General features: G+C 44.6%; 1 protein-coding gene across 9 annotated transcripts; it reads left to right on the top strand.

Annotated features, from left to right (window-relative positions):
- The first annotated feature begins 5,623 nt into the window (after positions 1-5,623).
- LOC120682461 (DNA-directed RNA polymerase III subunit RPC4-like) lies at positions 5,624-11,314 on the top strand. 9 transcript variants are annotated; one of them, XM_039964395.1, is made up of 12 exons: positions 5,624-5,949; positions 7,257-7,329; positions 7,829-7,907; positions 7,984-8,045; positions 8,155-8,224; positions 8,321-8,363; positions 9,864-9,944; positions 10,150-10,187; positions 10,275-10,338; positions 10,420-10,508; positions 10,642-10,878; positions 10,962-11,314. In XM_039964395.1, exons 3-12 carry the CDS (start codon positions 7,845-7,847, stop codon positions 11,136-11,138), a joined length of 924 nt encoding a protein of 307 aa, XP_039820329.1. In that variant the 5' UTR covers positions 5,624-5,949; positions 7,257-7,329; positions 7,829-7,844; the 3' UTR covers positions 11,139-11,314. The 9 variants fall into 9 exon arrangements, with proteins under 9 accessions (XP_039820329.1, XP_039820324.1, XP_039820325.1 ...); XM_039964390.1 differs by having other exon boundaries at positions 7,815-7,907; XM_039964391.1 differs by having other exon boundaries at positions 7,807-7,907.
- The last annotated feature ends 1,368 nt before the right edge of the window (positions 11,315-12,682 follow it).

The following is a 12,682-nucleotide window of genomic DNA, read 5'->3' as shown; positions in this document are numbered from 1 at the left end:
TGCGCTTTTGAATAGTAACTGGGTGCGTGACCTTAATTTTCATAATGCACATTTCTCACCGGCTCATTTCAGGGAATATTGCGACCTTTGGCATCAAGTGAGCCAAACAAGGCTACATCAAGATATCCCAGACAACATTACTTGGAAGCTCACTGCAGATGGTACTTTCAGAACAAAGTCGGCCTATGAGGAACAATTCGTTGGATCTTCCTCCACTAGCTTTGATAACCTCATCTGGAAGATTTGGGCGCCGCCGAAATGCAAAATGTTTAGCTGGCTGGCCATCCAAAACAGGATTTGGACGGCCGATCGTCTTGCAGCAAGGGGATGACCGCACAACACTAACTGTGTTTTATGCCGTGCAACACAAGAAACAGGGATCCATCTCTTTGCAGATTGCCGCTTTGTGAAGAGAATTTGGGATGCTATGGCCACCTGGGCCAAAGTCGAGGGACTTAGACCGGCAACTGGGCAGCCTTTTCCAATCAGTGGAGGATTGGTGGACCATATTAGCGTGACTACCTTCAAACGATGGAAAAGGTTTGTGAAGCCTCATCATGTTGGTGATTTAGGAGATTTGGCTTGAACGCAACGCAAGAATTTTCAAGCACAAAGAAACACCATGCCCGATGGTGATCTCAAGGATTAAAGACCATGCGAGTAACTGGATGGCGGCGGGCGCCAATCACTTGACCACGATCTTGGCTTAGCGGGAGACTGTTTCTCTCTTTGGTTTTTTCTTTCTTTTGGCCGGCCGGTTTTCTACTTTTTTTTGAAGACATGTGCTTGGGCTTGTACTGTGCTAACTTTTAGTTGTTGCCCGTCGACCCTCCTTTTTAATATAGCGGGCGGCTCTCCCGCCGGTTTGTTCAAAAAAAAATGTGTCGAATTCATACCTGGGACTGGCTGAGAGTGCTGCGGTTTGCTCTTCAGAAACTGCCGCCTGCCGGCCGGTTACAGTGCCACGCAGAGAGCAGTAACCAGGTGCAGACAGTAATGCGCGCGAGCCTCTGTAGTTCTTCGAGAGAGCTCCTGTCCAGTGGTAAACTCGCCATCGATCCTGGTAATTAATCCAGGACATTACCCTCGCTTCAAGTAAAAACAACAGTGTCTGCACGCGCGCGTCCAGCTTGTTCGCTCCCGGTCACTGTCAGCACTAGAGAAGTTCTGAGATCAACAGTTGCAAGCATGCTGCATCAAGTTCCCATGCATGTACCACACTCAGTTTGACACTTTGGCAACAGTAGACTTTAGAAGCAAACAGCAATGATCACCACATTAACATGAATCCTTTTCATGGCGAATTAACGAGAAGCTCGATGGGATGGGACAATCTTTTTTTTCTTTGCAAGGGACGTTTGTACTGACCGTTGACCCGACAAGAGTACAGAGATAATCTTCGGTTTCTGCGACTTGTCTCTAGTAGCACCTGGTTGCAAGCACGAGGTGTGATCCATGTGCGTTGGAGCAAAAACTATATTGTACGGAACATGCACACCTAGGCCGTGTTTAGATGGTGTAAATGTAAAACGCAAAATATTTGTAAATCGCTTGGTGTATTAAATGTAGTCGAAAAATAAATCGCATTATACAAATGGATTGTAAACCGCAAGACGAATCTAATGAGCCTAATTAGGACGTGATTAGACACTAAATTGCTATAGTAAACATACTCTAATGATGGATTAATTAGGCTCATTAGATTCGTCTCGTAGTTTACAGACGAGATCTGTAATTAGTTTTGTGATTAGTCTATATGTAATACTTCAAATATTGAAGATTCTCTTCCAAAAACGTAAAAACGCAAAATGCAAAGTGATCTAAACAATGCACTAGTAAAATTAAAATAGTATGGCCAGCTTGCGGTGACAGTCTTCTCAATCTTCCCGAGAATGTCCCCCGGCCCCTCTCAAGTTCAATCTTACCAGCAATCACCCAGCACATGAAGTGAGTTTAACTTGGCAACAGGAATCGGGATGCAAATGCATGCTTCAGAGAGGACAGGCATCCCAGCCTCAGATCCAAGCAAAACGGAACGATTGCTCCGAAGCCTCCGGCTGCGCAGGCCTTGCCGCATCGTCAACTCATCATCAGCCGAGGGTCTGAACTCTGAAGAATTTGCAAAGTCGGCATTCAGATCCTGCGGTGACAGGAGCGTTCACTGAGACAACTGGTAGCGGTGCCCTTTCGTGTCGGACGATGCTGCGCCGGGGGTGATGGTCGCGGCGGCCGGCGGGGCTCGTGTCGTGCTTGGCCAACGTGGAGGAGGGCGCGCGGCGAGACGAAAGCGTGCGTGCCGCCTGCCGCGTAACGGGCAAATCCGGGTTCCACGGTGTTGACTGCCGGGCCGTGGGCTTCTCGCGACCCACGTATGCTGTCGGGCCCGGCCGCCCGGCCGGATTCCTCTCTTCATGGGCCGAAATAAATCCTGGCTGGGCTACCCGGCCTTCAAAACGATAACTACCGTGGGCTGAGATCTATATTCCTTTTATCAAAAAAAAAAAAGGTTCACCCAGTGAGTTTGTATTGCCCAGGACAAATCGCGGTTTACAAATATCACGCACATCGGCACATGCCACAGCATGCCTTGCAATGAGAACAGGGGAGGCAACTAGTAAGCCGACAACAACAGAATTGCAGCTGGGGGCATAGCAAAATTACCAATCAGGGTGTGTTTAGTTCACTTTGCATTTTGCGTTTTTGCATTTTCGCAAGGAAATTTTCAATATTTGAAGAATTAAATATAGACTAATTATAAAACTAATTACAGATCTCGTCGGTAAACTACGAGACAAATCTAGTGAGCCTAATGAGAGAATCATTAGAGCATGTTTACTGTAGCAATTTAGTGTCTAATCATGTCCTAATTAGGCTCATTAGATTCGTCTCACGATTTACAGTCTATTTTTGTAATGCGATTTATTTTTCGACTATATTTAGTACACAATGCAAGCAATTTACAAAAATTTTGCGTTTTTGGTGTAAAGATCTAAACACGGCCTCAGATTCCTCTCGTTCACATATCACCCCTCACAGTTCCTCCATCTCTGCAGGCAGGCATGAGATCGATCCAGTCACCCTAGCAACCCTGCCACTCTGCCAGGCCTGGCCACCAGCACCTCCAACCTTGACACACCCGCACAGGTTGTAGAGATAGTTCAAAGACGACGCCGGTGGGACACAGTGACAGTACCGATCGCCCCCCATGGTAATGGGGCACGTCATCGCGAATTATTCCTAGAGCCGCTGCATGAGACAACCAACTGTCATTTGTTTTTTGTGGTTTGGATGCAGCATTTCATCGGACTAAAATGTCGGTAGAGTTTTAGTTGTTTCGGTGCCAAATATGTTCGTTGTTTTTGAAGTTTTAGATGGCTTAGCTTCAGAGATGTAGCAATGGGTTTGAGTAAACAATGGGTGCAAATTATAGGGCCAACTCCTATACCAGCACATTAGGCATCCCGCCTAATAATCTGATCATTGTTATGTACTGAACTTCATTTGCATTGTCCATAGCAAGTAGTTAATGTTCGTTCAAAAAAAAGCAAGTAGTTAAAGAACCTGTCCTCCAATAGTTCAGCTATTATAGGAATCAGAACTGATTATAAGCAAACAAAAGAGGGGAAATTTAAATCCATTTTACTTTGAAGAGAGCTGAATAAACTTCAGTGTGGTGATATATTGGTTATGCACATCTAAACTGAATAACTTCAGTGTAGGAGTTAAGGCTTGTAAGCTGAAGTTTGGTGCAAAATTGAAGCAAGGTCGCAAGTATATCAACACTGAAGTGTCATGCCACACAAGCTGGAGGATGACTTCAACACCTTCATCATATGTAAGGTTAACATCTCCTGTGCTATTATGTAAATCTCAGCAGTTTTGCTGCAGATTATAGATTTTGCCGTATATAATGGATTCAGTTGTCACTTGCCGTCTGAGGAGATTATCTTGTGTTGCTTCAGGTGTAGCAAACCAAAATTTCTGATTCCTTTGTGTTGATAAATAATATCACCTCCTAATAATTTGTTTGCATGCAATTTGTGCAAGTGCATCTTGATGGTTTTGCTAAAATTCTGGCATCACCCTGAGTAATGTGGACCTTTTACCTTGTCAATGGGTGAAGCACGTGATTACACCAAATATTTAGATTTCGTGTTGTGGTACCTGCCCATCAGCTAAAACCAGGCAATATGCATATGCTTTTGTGTTGTGGACCTTGCCCAACAACTATAATACTCAGCTAAATTAAAATTGCAATATGTGTGTTGAAAATCTTATTATTGGCATCATGCTCATACCCCATATAAGTTGCATAATGATCATATTGAATTATAGTTTGGTGCCATTATATTCTTATCCATTTCTTCTTCATAATAGTAGAAAAGATTATGATAATATGATAATCATATTTAATTACAATTTATTTCCTTTGCAGATGGAATTCTCATAATAACATGATGGTTGCATCCCACTCAATGACAATGTTTGTTGAAAGATTATGAGGAGGCAAGGAGATTGAAATCGGTATGCACACATGCCTACTCAACAAAAGGAAGAATTACTAAGAAGTTTTGTCATTCAAACTTTAAATATTCAATGTTTTTTACTTAACAACTTAATTAGTTTTATGAAAACTGGTCAAGTACAAAATATGAAGCTTGGATATAAGCAGGCAAAGAAGGTCAAGTACAAAATGCATCGAGAATTGTGCAGTAATAACCTACATAAAGATTACTTAGCAATGGTGAATCCTCTTTATAATTCATTTGATGATTCCTCATAAGGCACCATTTTTCGCACCAGCAGTATGGGTGGATAGGAGATGCCCCCTGTATGTTTCATCACATGTAGTTTTATTCTAAATTACCACATATGTACTATTGTTTTTATTACATAGGGGTATGAATTGTGAGGTTATCATCAAGCTATTAAATCTCATTCGGCTAATCTGAATGGGTAATGGAATGACTTGCTCCTATTGGAAAATCTGTATTGAGACAACATATCATTTTTGTATGTCTTTACATATCATTATAAATATTTCATTTTATAAAAAATAATATTCATGGAGGAAATCTATTTCGCTCGTAGCAACGCACGGGTTATGAATCTAGTAATAAAAATAGAGCTTATTTTACCCTTTAATTATACTACTAGGCAAATGTGCAATACATTGCTATGGATGAAGTTGGTATAATATAGGATGTATATAGTTGCCCGTGTGTTAATTTGTAGTATTTACGTGACCAAGTCGGAGAGCTGGATCGACTCACATATGCGATGGACTAAGTCCATCTGTCAATGACACCATACAGACCAAACAACAAATTTAGGTGCAAATGTTACTGCTTTAGAATTAGAAATAGATATAAATACAAAATATACCAATTTGTAGGGGCGGATTTGTGCCTATGGCAACTAGGATCATAGCCCTAGGCGCGGCCCAAAAGACCTCTTATACCCCTGTAATTTTCCAAGACCCAATAAAAAATTATCTGGAGTTGTCCTAATCCTCAACTGGGCCAAATTGTTTTTGCAGCCCACCAGCAGCCCGCAGCAAGGCAGCAAGCACCCTAACGAGGTCTCGTGGCGTGGAGGCCAAACTGATGCGCCGCGCCGCCGCTTGCTGCACTACTCTTCTAGTCGTCTTCCAAAATCAAAATCCGGCCAACCCTAACCCAGGTGCCCAGGCGACCAGGCCATCGAGCAAGACAGCAAGCGACACGGGCCGACGGCCGACGAGCAGAGCTCCGTCAGGGGCTCAGGCGGTGGCGCGCAGGCGGCCGGTCGGGCGCGCGGCGTCCTTGCCGGCGGCCGCTCGGGCACACGGCTGCGGCGCGGCGTCCAGGGCGCTCGGCGACTCGGCGTCCACGCGGCCGGCGGCGCCGCGGCGCACAACAGACAGGCGAACGGCCGGCGGCAACCGCAATCACCGAGCAAGTTAGCAAGGTTAATTTCTCAATTTGATTTTTTTTCTGCAATGAACCTTTATTTTTTCTGCTAAAATTGGACAGATTGGCTTATGAGATCATTTATGCACTATTGTGTAGACTAAATTACTAAATGAAGAGAACCAGGACAATAATATCATTTTTTCTCCTGATTCTACAATTGTTAGGTATCTCTTTTCAATTTTTAAAAATTTTATTGAGTTTGATATACAATTAAACTTGTAACTGGAGATGTAGTCTAACTCATGCAATTTAAGCACTTTTCGGCTATTGATATTATGAGTATTACTATGTGGGTTAGTTTTAGTGCTTTAAACACTTGGATAAGTGGCCCTAGGTGTGAAAACCTGCCAGCTCCGCCAACTTGTACAGCCCGATTACACAAGATGAATGATTACTTCTCGGCCAAGGAGTTAGCCTCTGGATGAGAATTTTTTTGCGTGTACTCATGGTAGAATTGAAGCTGGGATTAGCGGCGTCGGCTCAACAGCAGGCAGACCAGACCAGGGGAGGGCAAGAAAACAAGAAAGCAAGAACCCTAGCCTTGCTTCCCAATACGGCTGCCCACGACAGAATTACCGAAATGCCGCTCACCATTTAACCATCTCATCTCCTCACCTCCCCTACGGCGACTCCCCTCGAGCTCGCCCTCCTCCCCCGCCTCGCTGCCGTCGCCTGCTCCTCTCAGGCCGGCGATCCCGATTCCGTTGCGCCCCTTGGTTCCCTTGCCCAGCAGCCCGTGCAGCCCTGGGTCTGCTGCTGAATCGGCGAGTTGTAGACTCGTAGGAGCCAGGGTGGGAGGCGGCCTTGCCGTGTGTGGTGTACTACAGTACTGGTGCGATTGCCGCGGCGCTGCCTCGCGGTTTCTTCATGATTTAGGTTTTGTGTCTGTTGGTGATTGATGTTGGCTGGGAGGCCCCAGATTGCAGTCCGTCGCATGGGCTGTGGGGGCACGTGGTGTGGGCAGCACAAAATCGCCCCCTGATTCGAGGACGAGCTCCATTTCGGTGTTGTCGAGCGGTGTGATTGGCGAAATTCTATCATGAGTGGAGTGGATTTTTGAGGTCAATACTGACGATTATTTCTTTGAGAGGAGTATAGGGTTGCAAATCATTTTATTGTTTCCTATGATAGAGAGGTGTCGAGCAGGGCAAATTGGTAGATGCTTGATATTAGCGTGCTTAATTTTACATTGGTCTTTAGTCTTTCTGATGTTTGCTTGCTGCCCTCCTTTTGGTACTGCACCGCCGCCCTCCCTTCCTCCCTCTGCCCTGGGCGTCGCCCCTCCCCCTCCCTGCTCTCCAGGATCCCCTGCGCCCGCGCGGCCGCGCCTTCTAACCTCCAGGAGTAGTCTCCTGCGCGGCTGCGCCAAGAAGAGGTAAATCCCTTCTGAACTTCGCAAATTTTGTGTGGTTTGTGTGGTTAGGTATTTGGTACTGCAGAGATTCAGAGTTTGTAGATCCAGGAAATGTTAGTGCATTTTGTGCTGCGATTTTAAAGAGTGTACTGTAACTTCTTGTGGTTTGTATGGTTGGACACGTAGTGTTCTCTTGATCGTGCCCAGGCGTCTCAGCACCAAGGCGCCCTTTGGTCCTCTTCCTCTGGATGCCACTAGAATCGAGAGCATTTGGCTCCTCTTCCTCTAACACCTTTTTCTTCGGATCAAGGGAAACAAGTTGCGTGACGTTAAAAATTGTCTGTTTATCTTGGTCCATGGATTGGAGGCGTTAATGTTTTCAGTGTATGTCGTTGTTTTGACATCTAGAATAGTAGTTGACAAGCAATTTCGAGTTCCTAATTGCTGTGCAAATTGTAGTCGACTTCAGTGCTGAAATATTGTAATCTTAACGCACAGGTTTTCAGTTTCACTCTTGTAGGATTTGTGATTTTGTTATGGACGATAAGAGCAAAGTCAAGAAGGAAATAAATGGCCCCCTTGGAGCTCCTCCTCGAAAGGTTGATATTTCCTAGGCTGTTCACAATGTTGGCTTCATCCAGTTTAGTGCTTACTATTATTGTTGCTTGATGTAAGGGAGGACTAAAATTTGCACCCAAAGTACCTGTGAAGAAAGCCGCTAAGGTTGTCCCAAAAAAGTATGTGCTTGGATCCACATTTACTTTCTATAACTTTGATAGTTTCTATTTGAATTTTGCAAGATTGAAAATTTCGGTATGTGGAATGTGATTTACTGTAACTTGACAGGGAACCAGTTGAGGATAGCAAGGATGAAACTGTTGATAAGGAATTGTTGATGAAACTTAAGGCATCACAGGTACTAATTATTGTATTTGGTTCTTCATTTGTTGTATCTGCACTCTTTTCCCTTGATGCTTTGTTCATGTATACAGTATTTTGTTTCATTTTGCAGGTTACAGATCCCTTTGCAAGAAGAGTTAAAACTGAGGAAAATCGTAAGAGTACTTATTTATGTTCATTCCATGCTGTATAGTCTAAATCTCTTCAGTACAACAACAACAACATAGCCTTTTATCCCAAGCGAGTTGGGGTAGCTAGAGATGAAACCCACAAGACACAAAGGTCACGGTTCAGGCACGTTGAGGATAGCTAGTCTCCAAGCGCTCCTATCCAAAGCTACCTCCTCAGAGATATTTCAATCTTTAAGATATCTCTTAACCGACTCGTCCCAAGTCAGTTTAGGTCTACCTCTACCCCCACTACGCACCGGCGCCTCCGGAGGCCTCCGTTGGAAATGTCCAAATTATCTCAACCAATGTTGGGTAAGTTTCTCCTCAATTGGTGCCACCCCTACCCTTTCCCGAATAACTTCGTTCCGGACTCTATCCCTCTTTGTGTGCCCGCAAAACTACCGCAACATCTGCATCTTCGCTACACTCAGTTGCTGGACATGTCGCATTTTTGTAGGCCAACATTCAGCACCGTATAATATTGCCGGGCGAATCGCTGTCCTATAGAACTTACCTTTTAGCTTTGGTGGCACCCTCCTGTCACAGAGGATACTAGAAGCTTGACACCATTTCAACCAGCCAGCTGAGATTCTATGTCTAACATCTTCATCAATGTCGCCATCCTTTTGTAGCATCGAGCCTAAATACCGAAAAGTGTCCTTACTTGCCCATCGAGACTAACGTCACCACCCTCATGCCTAGATGTGCTGAAATCGCACATCATGTACTCGGTCTTGGTCCTACTAAGTCTAAATCTCTTCAGTACCTAGTAAATTTGTTATTCGTACCTATAAAAAAAATGTTATTCCTACAAGCTGAGTGTGCTCACAGCTACTTCCGTCAATGGCTATTGATATTCGCATATTCCATCTGCTTGGTTGGTAGCCTAAAATATGTATAGGTACAAATCTCTGAGGTTATTAATTAAACATGCTAGACTAGTTTCTTACTATTAGGCATGTATAGGCGTACAACTTGTACTCCAAGCCATCCGGCCTATATAATGAAAGGTCACCCCCCCGATTAGGGTGTGCGGTGTTTCCCATCTCTCTCTACCTTTCCACACTTACCACTTAACAACATTTGCAGATAAAACTGCAACTTGTGCCTTGCATTTTAAGAACAGTCTCTGTTTACCAAGTTATATGTATCTCTTTCTCTATTTCATTTGAAAAGCGTTGTTCTGCAAATAATTGTAAAAAATATATATGTCGCATCATGTTGAATTGTCTTAGAAAATGCATTGTGTTGGACATGCACCGAACTCTTTATTTCCATGTCTAGAATTAGGTACTAAAAATTAGTGCATGTAATACAAGGTAACCAAGGATTTGTAATAGAGAAAGTAATATATTCAATTATTATAATTATCTAACTAGTAGCTCATTGGTGTTGATAAATGTACATTTTTTAGTATTGCTGTAGATTATTTATTTTTATTTCTGCTGCACATCTAGCTAATGATGTACTTTTCTGTTTGCATAGCAAAAAGCCGAACACAAGTTGCATTTGGACAAGGAAATACTTCTTATGCAAGATCTTTTCTTATCCCCAAAAGTTCTTCAGGTATTCGTGGAAAATATTTATCTTCATTGCTTATGATTATGAACCTAAGCATCGTTGTTCTGAAAAATTTTATTAGTCTGCTTGTTGGGCTGCATTTTTTTTCTTCTCTCTTTTAAAAGAACATAGAATATATTTCATACTTGTTTATGCATACATATTTCTGTATTTAGACCTTAACTCCTCTTTGTTTCTATTTGATATTCAGATGAAGCAAAGTTACCAAAAGAATATGCAGAGCCATGGGTGAGGAAATATCATATTACTAATGGGGATTGTTTCCTATTCAGACCTTATCGGCTTATCCATTGGTTTCTTTTTCTTTTATTACAGGACTATACCCATACTGATTGTCCTGTTGCTCTCCCACTGAGGAGGCCCTACTCTGGAAATCCTGGTATGCTGTTGTCTTTCTGGTTGAAATTGTAAAAGATTTTCTTCAACTGGCCCTTACACCCTTCCTACATCCCAAATGCAGAAATTCTTGACGAGGAAGAATTTGGAGAATCTTCTGCCAGCAGAGCTCAAGATGCTGAATCAACCGCTGCAGAAGAGCTTGAGTTAATGGTATATATCATTGCAGATTCCAAAACCGTTTTATTTCTGGTCATATGCATTAAAGCAAAATCACTTTGTGAGCTCAATTGTATACACTAAGAAATACCATTGAACTGCCTAAAACTCATATGGTTATACACAGGATCGGTCAGATGAATCACAATTGCTCTTGGTCCAGTTGCCATGCTCTCTTCCTTTGCCAATGCAGCCACAATCAGTTACTGAGCCTAATAAAGGCTCTGAGGAGAGACGTGAGGGCATGAGGCCATCATCGCAGCGTGGCTCAAAACTCAAGGACCTTCCTGCAGGTTATATGGGGAAGATACTTGTATATAGGAGTGGTAAAGTGAAAATGAAGATCGGAGACACACTCTTTGATGTGAGTTTAAAAACTGGAAGTATTTATGTTTTTTGTATAGGTTTCACATGCCGTACTCAGATCACAATCAACAAATTGTGCAGGTATCTTCTGGCTCCAATTGCAAGTTTGTCCAGGAAGTTGCTGCAATTAACACCAAAGAAAAGCATTGCTGCACGGTGGGGGAGATCAGCAAGCGTGCTGTTATCACGCCCGATATTGGCTGTCTGCTGGGTTCTGCTAACAAGATGGAAGAGTATCCATTCATTTCTTTTGCGTAAACCATGGCCATATATGCCACCTTGCAAGGGAGTTTTGTTTCTTCAAGATAACAGATTGAGAGTTTACCATCCAGAGTTTAGATCTAGGAGAAAAGAGTCTCAGGAGATAACAATTTTGATGTTAAACAAAATATATATGAAAAAACAGTAAGGAGTTAGATGAGGTCTCGAACAAAGGAGGCAGTGAACGACAACAGAATTGCAACTATGCCGCTGGGGGCATAGCAAAATTACCATTCAGGTTCCCCTCGTTCACAGATCACCTCCTCCCAGTTCCCCCGTCAGGCAGGCATGAGATCGCCCCAGCAACCCTGCCAGGCCTGGCCACCAGCACCTCCAACCTTGACACACCCGCACAAGTTAGTTGTAGCGATAGAAGGGGGGGGGGGGGGGGGGGGGGGGGGGGGGGGCACAGTTACAGTACCGATCGCCCCCAGGCCCAGTGGTGGGCGCGCACGTCGTCGCGGATCATTCCTGGAGCCATCGATCTATCCATGCGTACGATATGTCACTTCTTCACCCACCAGCCGCCGGCCAGGAACCACGCCGGCGGTCGCGAACATGCAGCAGCGCGGCGAGCAGGCCCAAGGCAGCAGGACGGACTGATCGGGAGCATTTCAAACAGACTCCCGCCATGTTCGGTTTGCTGTCTTTTTCTGGCTGATTTCACTCACTGCGTTCGGTAGATCGGAGTTGGAGGCTGGAGCTAGAATGATATGAGAGAAAAACACTATTACCTGGCTGGTGGCTGGAGAATAGTGCTGAAGCGATATGAGAGAGGAATATTGTAGGGCTGGAGGCTGGTGCACCAGCCGCACACGGTGATTGTAGCAGCTGATTCAATAGTGTTTTGTGAGATGGTGTTGTACTGTAGCGACTGATAGGGGCAGGTAGTTGTATGGACTCAGATATGTACTGTAGCCACAGTGGTACTGTAGCGACCCTCCAGCTCCTCCCTCGCGGCCCCGCGCCGGGCAGATGGGACGCGCGCGGACGCGTGGGCCCCGCACCACGGAGGCGCGTAGCGGGCGTCCGCTCCCCCCGCCAGATTTGGCGTGCGCCCGGGCGACCGCAAGCATAGCGTAAACGGTGCAGTTTACAGCTGCAGCGGTTTTTCACCCCCACCGCGTACTACAGGGAATTTTACAGTTCCCAGTGCGCATAGCGCCGGCTTGGGCTGGCGGCTGCTGGTGGTAATCCGGGATCAGCCTATCAGGTACTGCTAGCAGCAGCGTCTGGGGCCCCGGGACCTCTGCCCTTGATGTACACGTGGACCATCCCTACTTCCTAGTCACGGGCTATACAATTCTCTGGAGATGGATGACCCACTCACTGTGGCCATTGTATAGATGACCATAATTCAAGGAGTTCTGTTTTTTTAAAAAAAAATTGTGTGCCAAGCTGCGCGTTAGCTTCCTCGTGCATATGAACTTTATAAATGAAGATTGAGTTATATAGACAGCTCACTCGTGTTACCAGTAAAACACGTGTATGATAAAAGAGGTTGCTAGCACGCTATTCTTCCATCGACTCATTGAGTGTTC

Source organism: Panicum virgatum, chromosome 7N (genome assembly GCF_016808335.1).
Source record: "Panicum virgatum strain AP13 chromosome 7N, P.virgatum_v5, whole genome shotgun sequence".
NCBI lineage: Eukaryota > Viridiplantae > Streptophyta > Magnoliopsida > Poales > Poaceae > Panicum > Panicum virgatum.
Note: the sequence above shows the minus strand (reverse complement) of the source record. Positions and strands in the feature narration are given on the sequence as shown.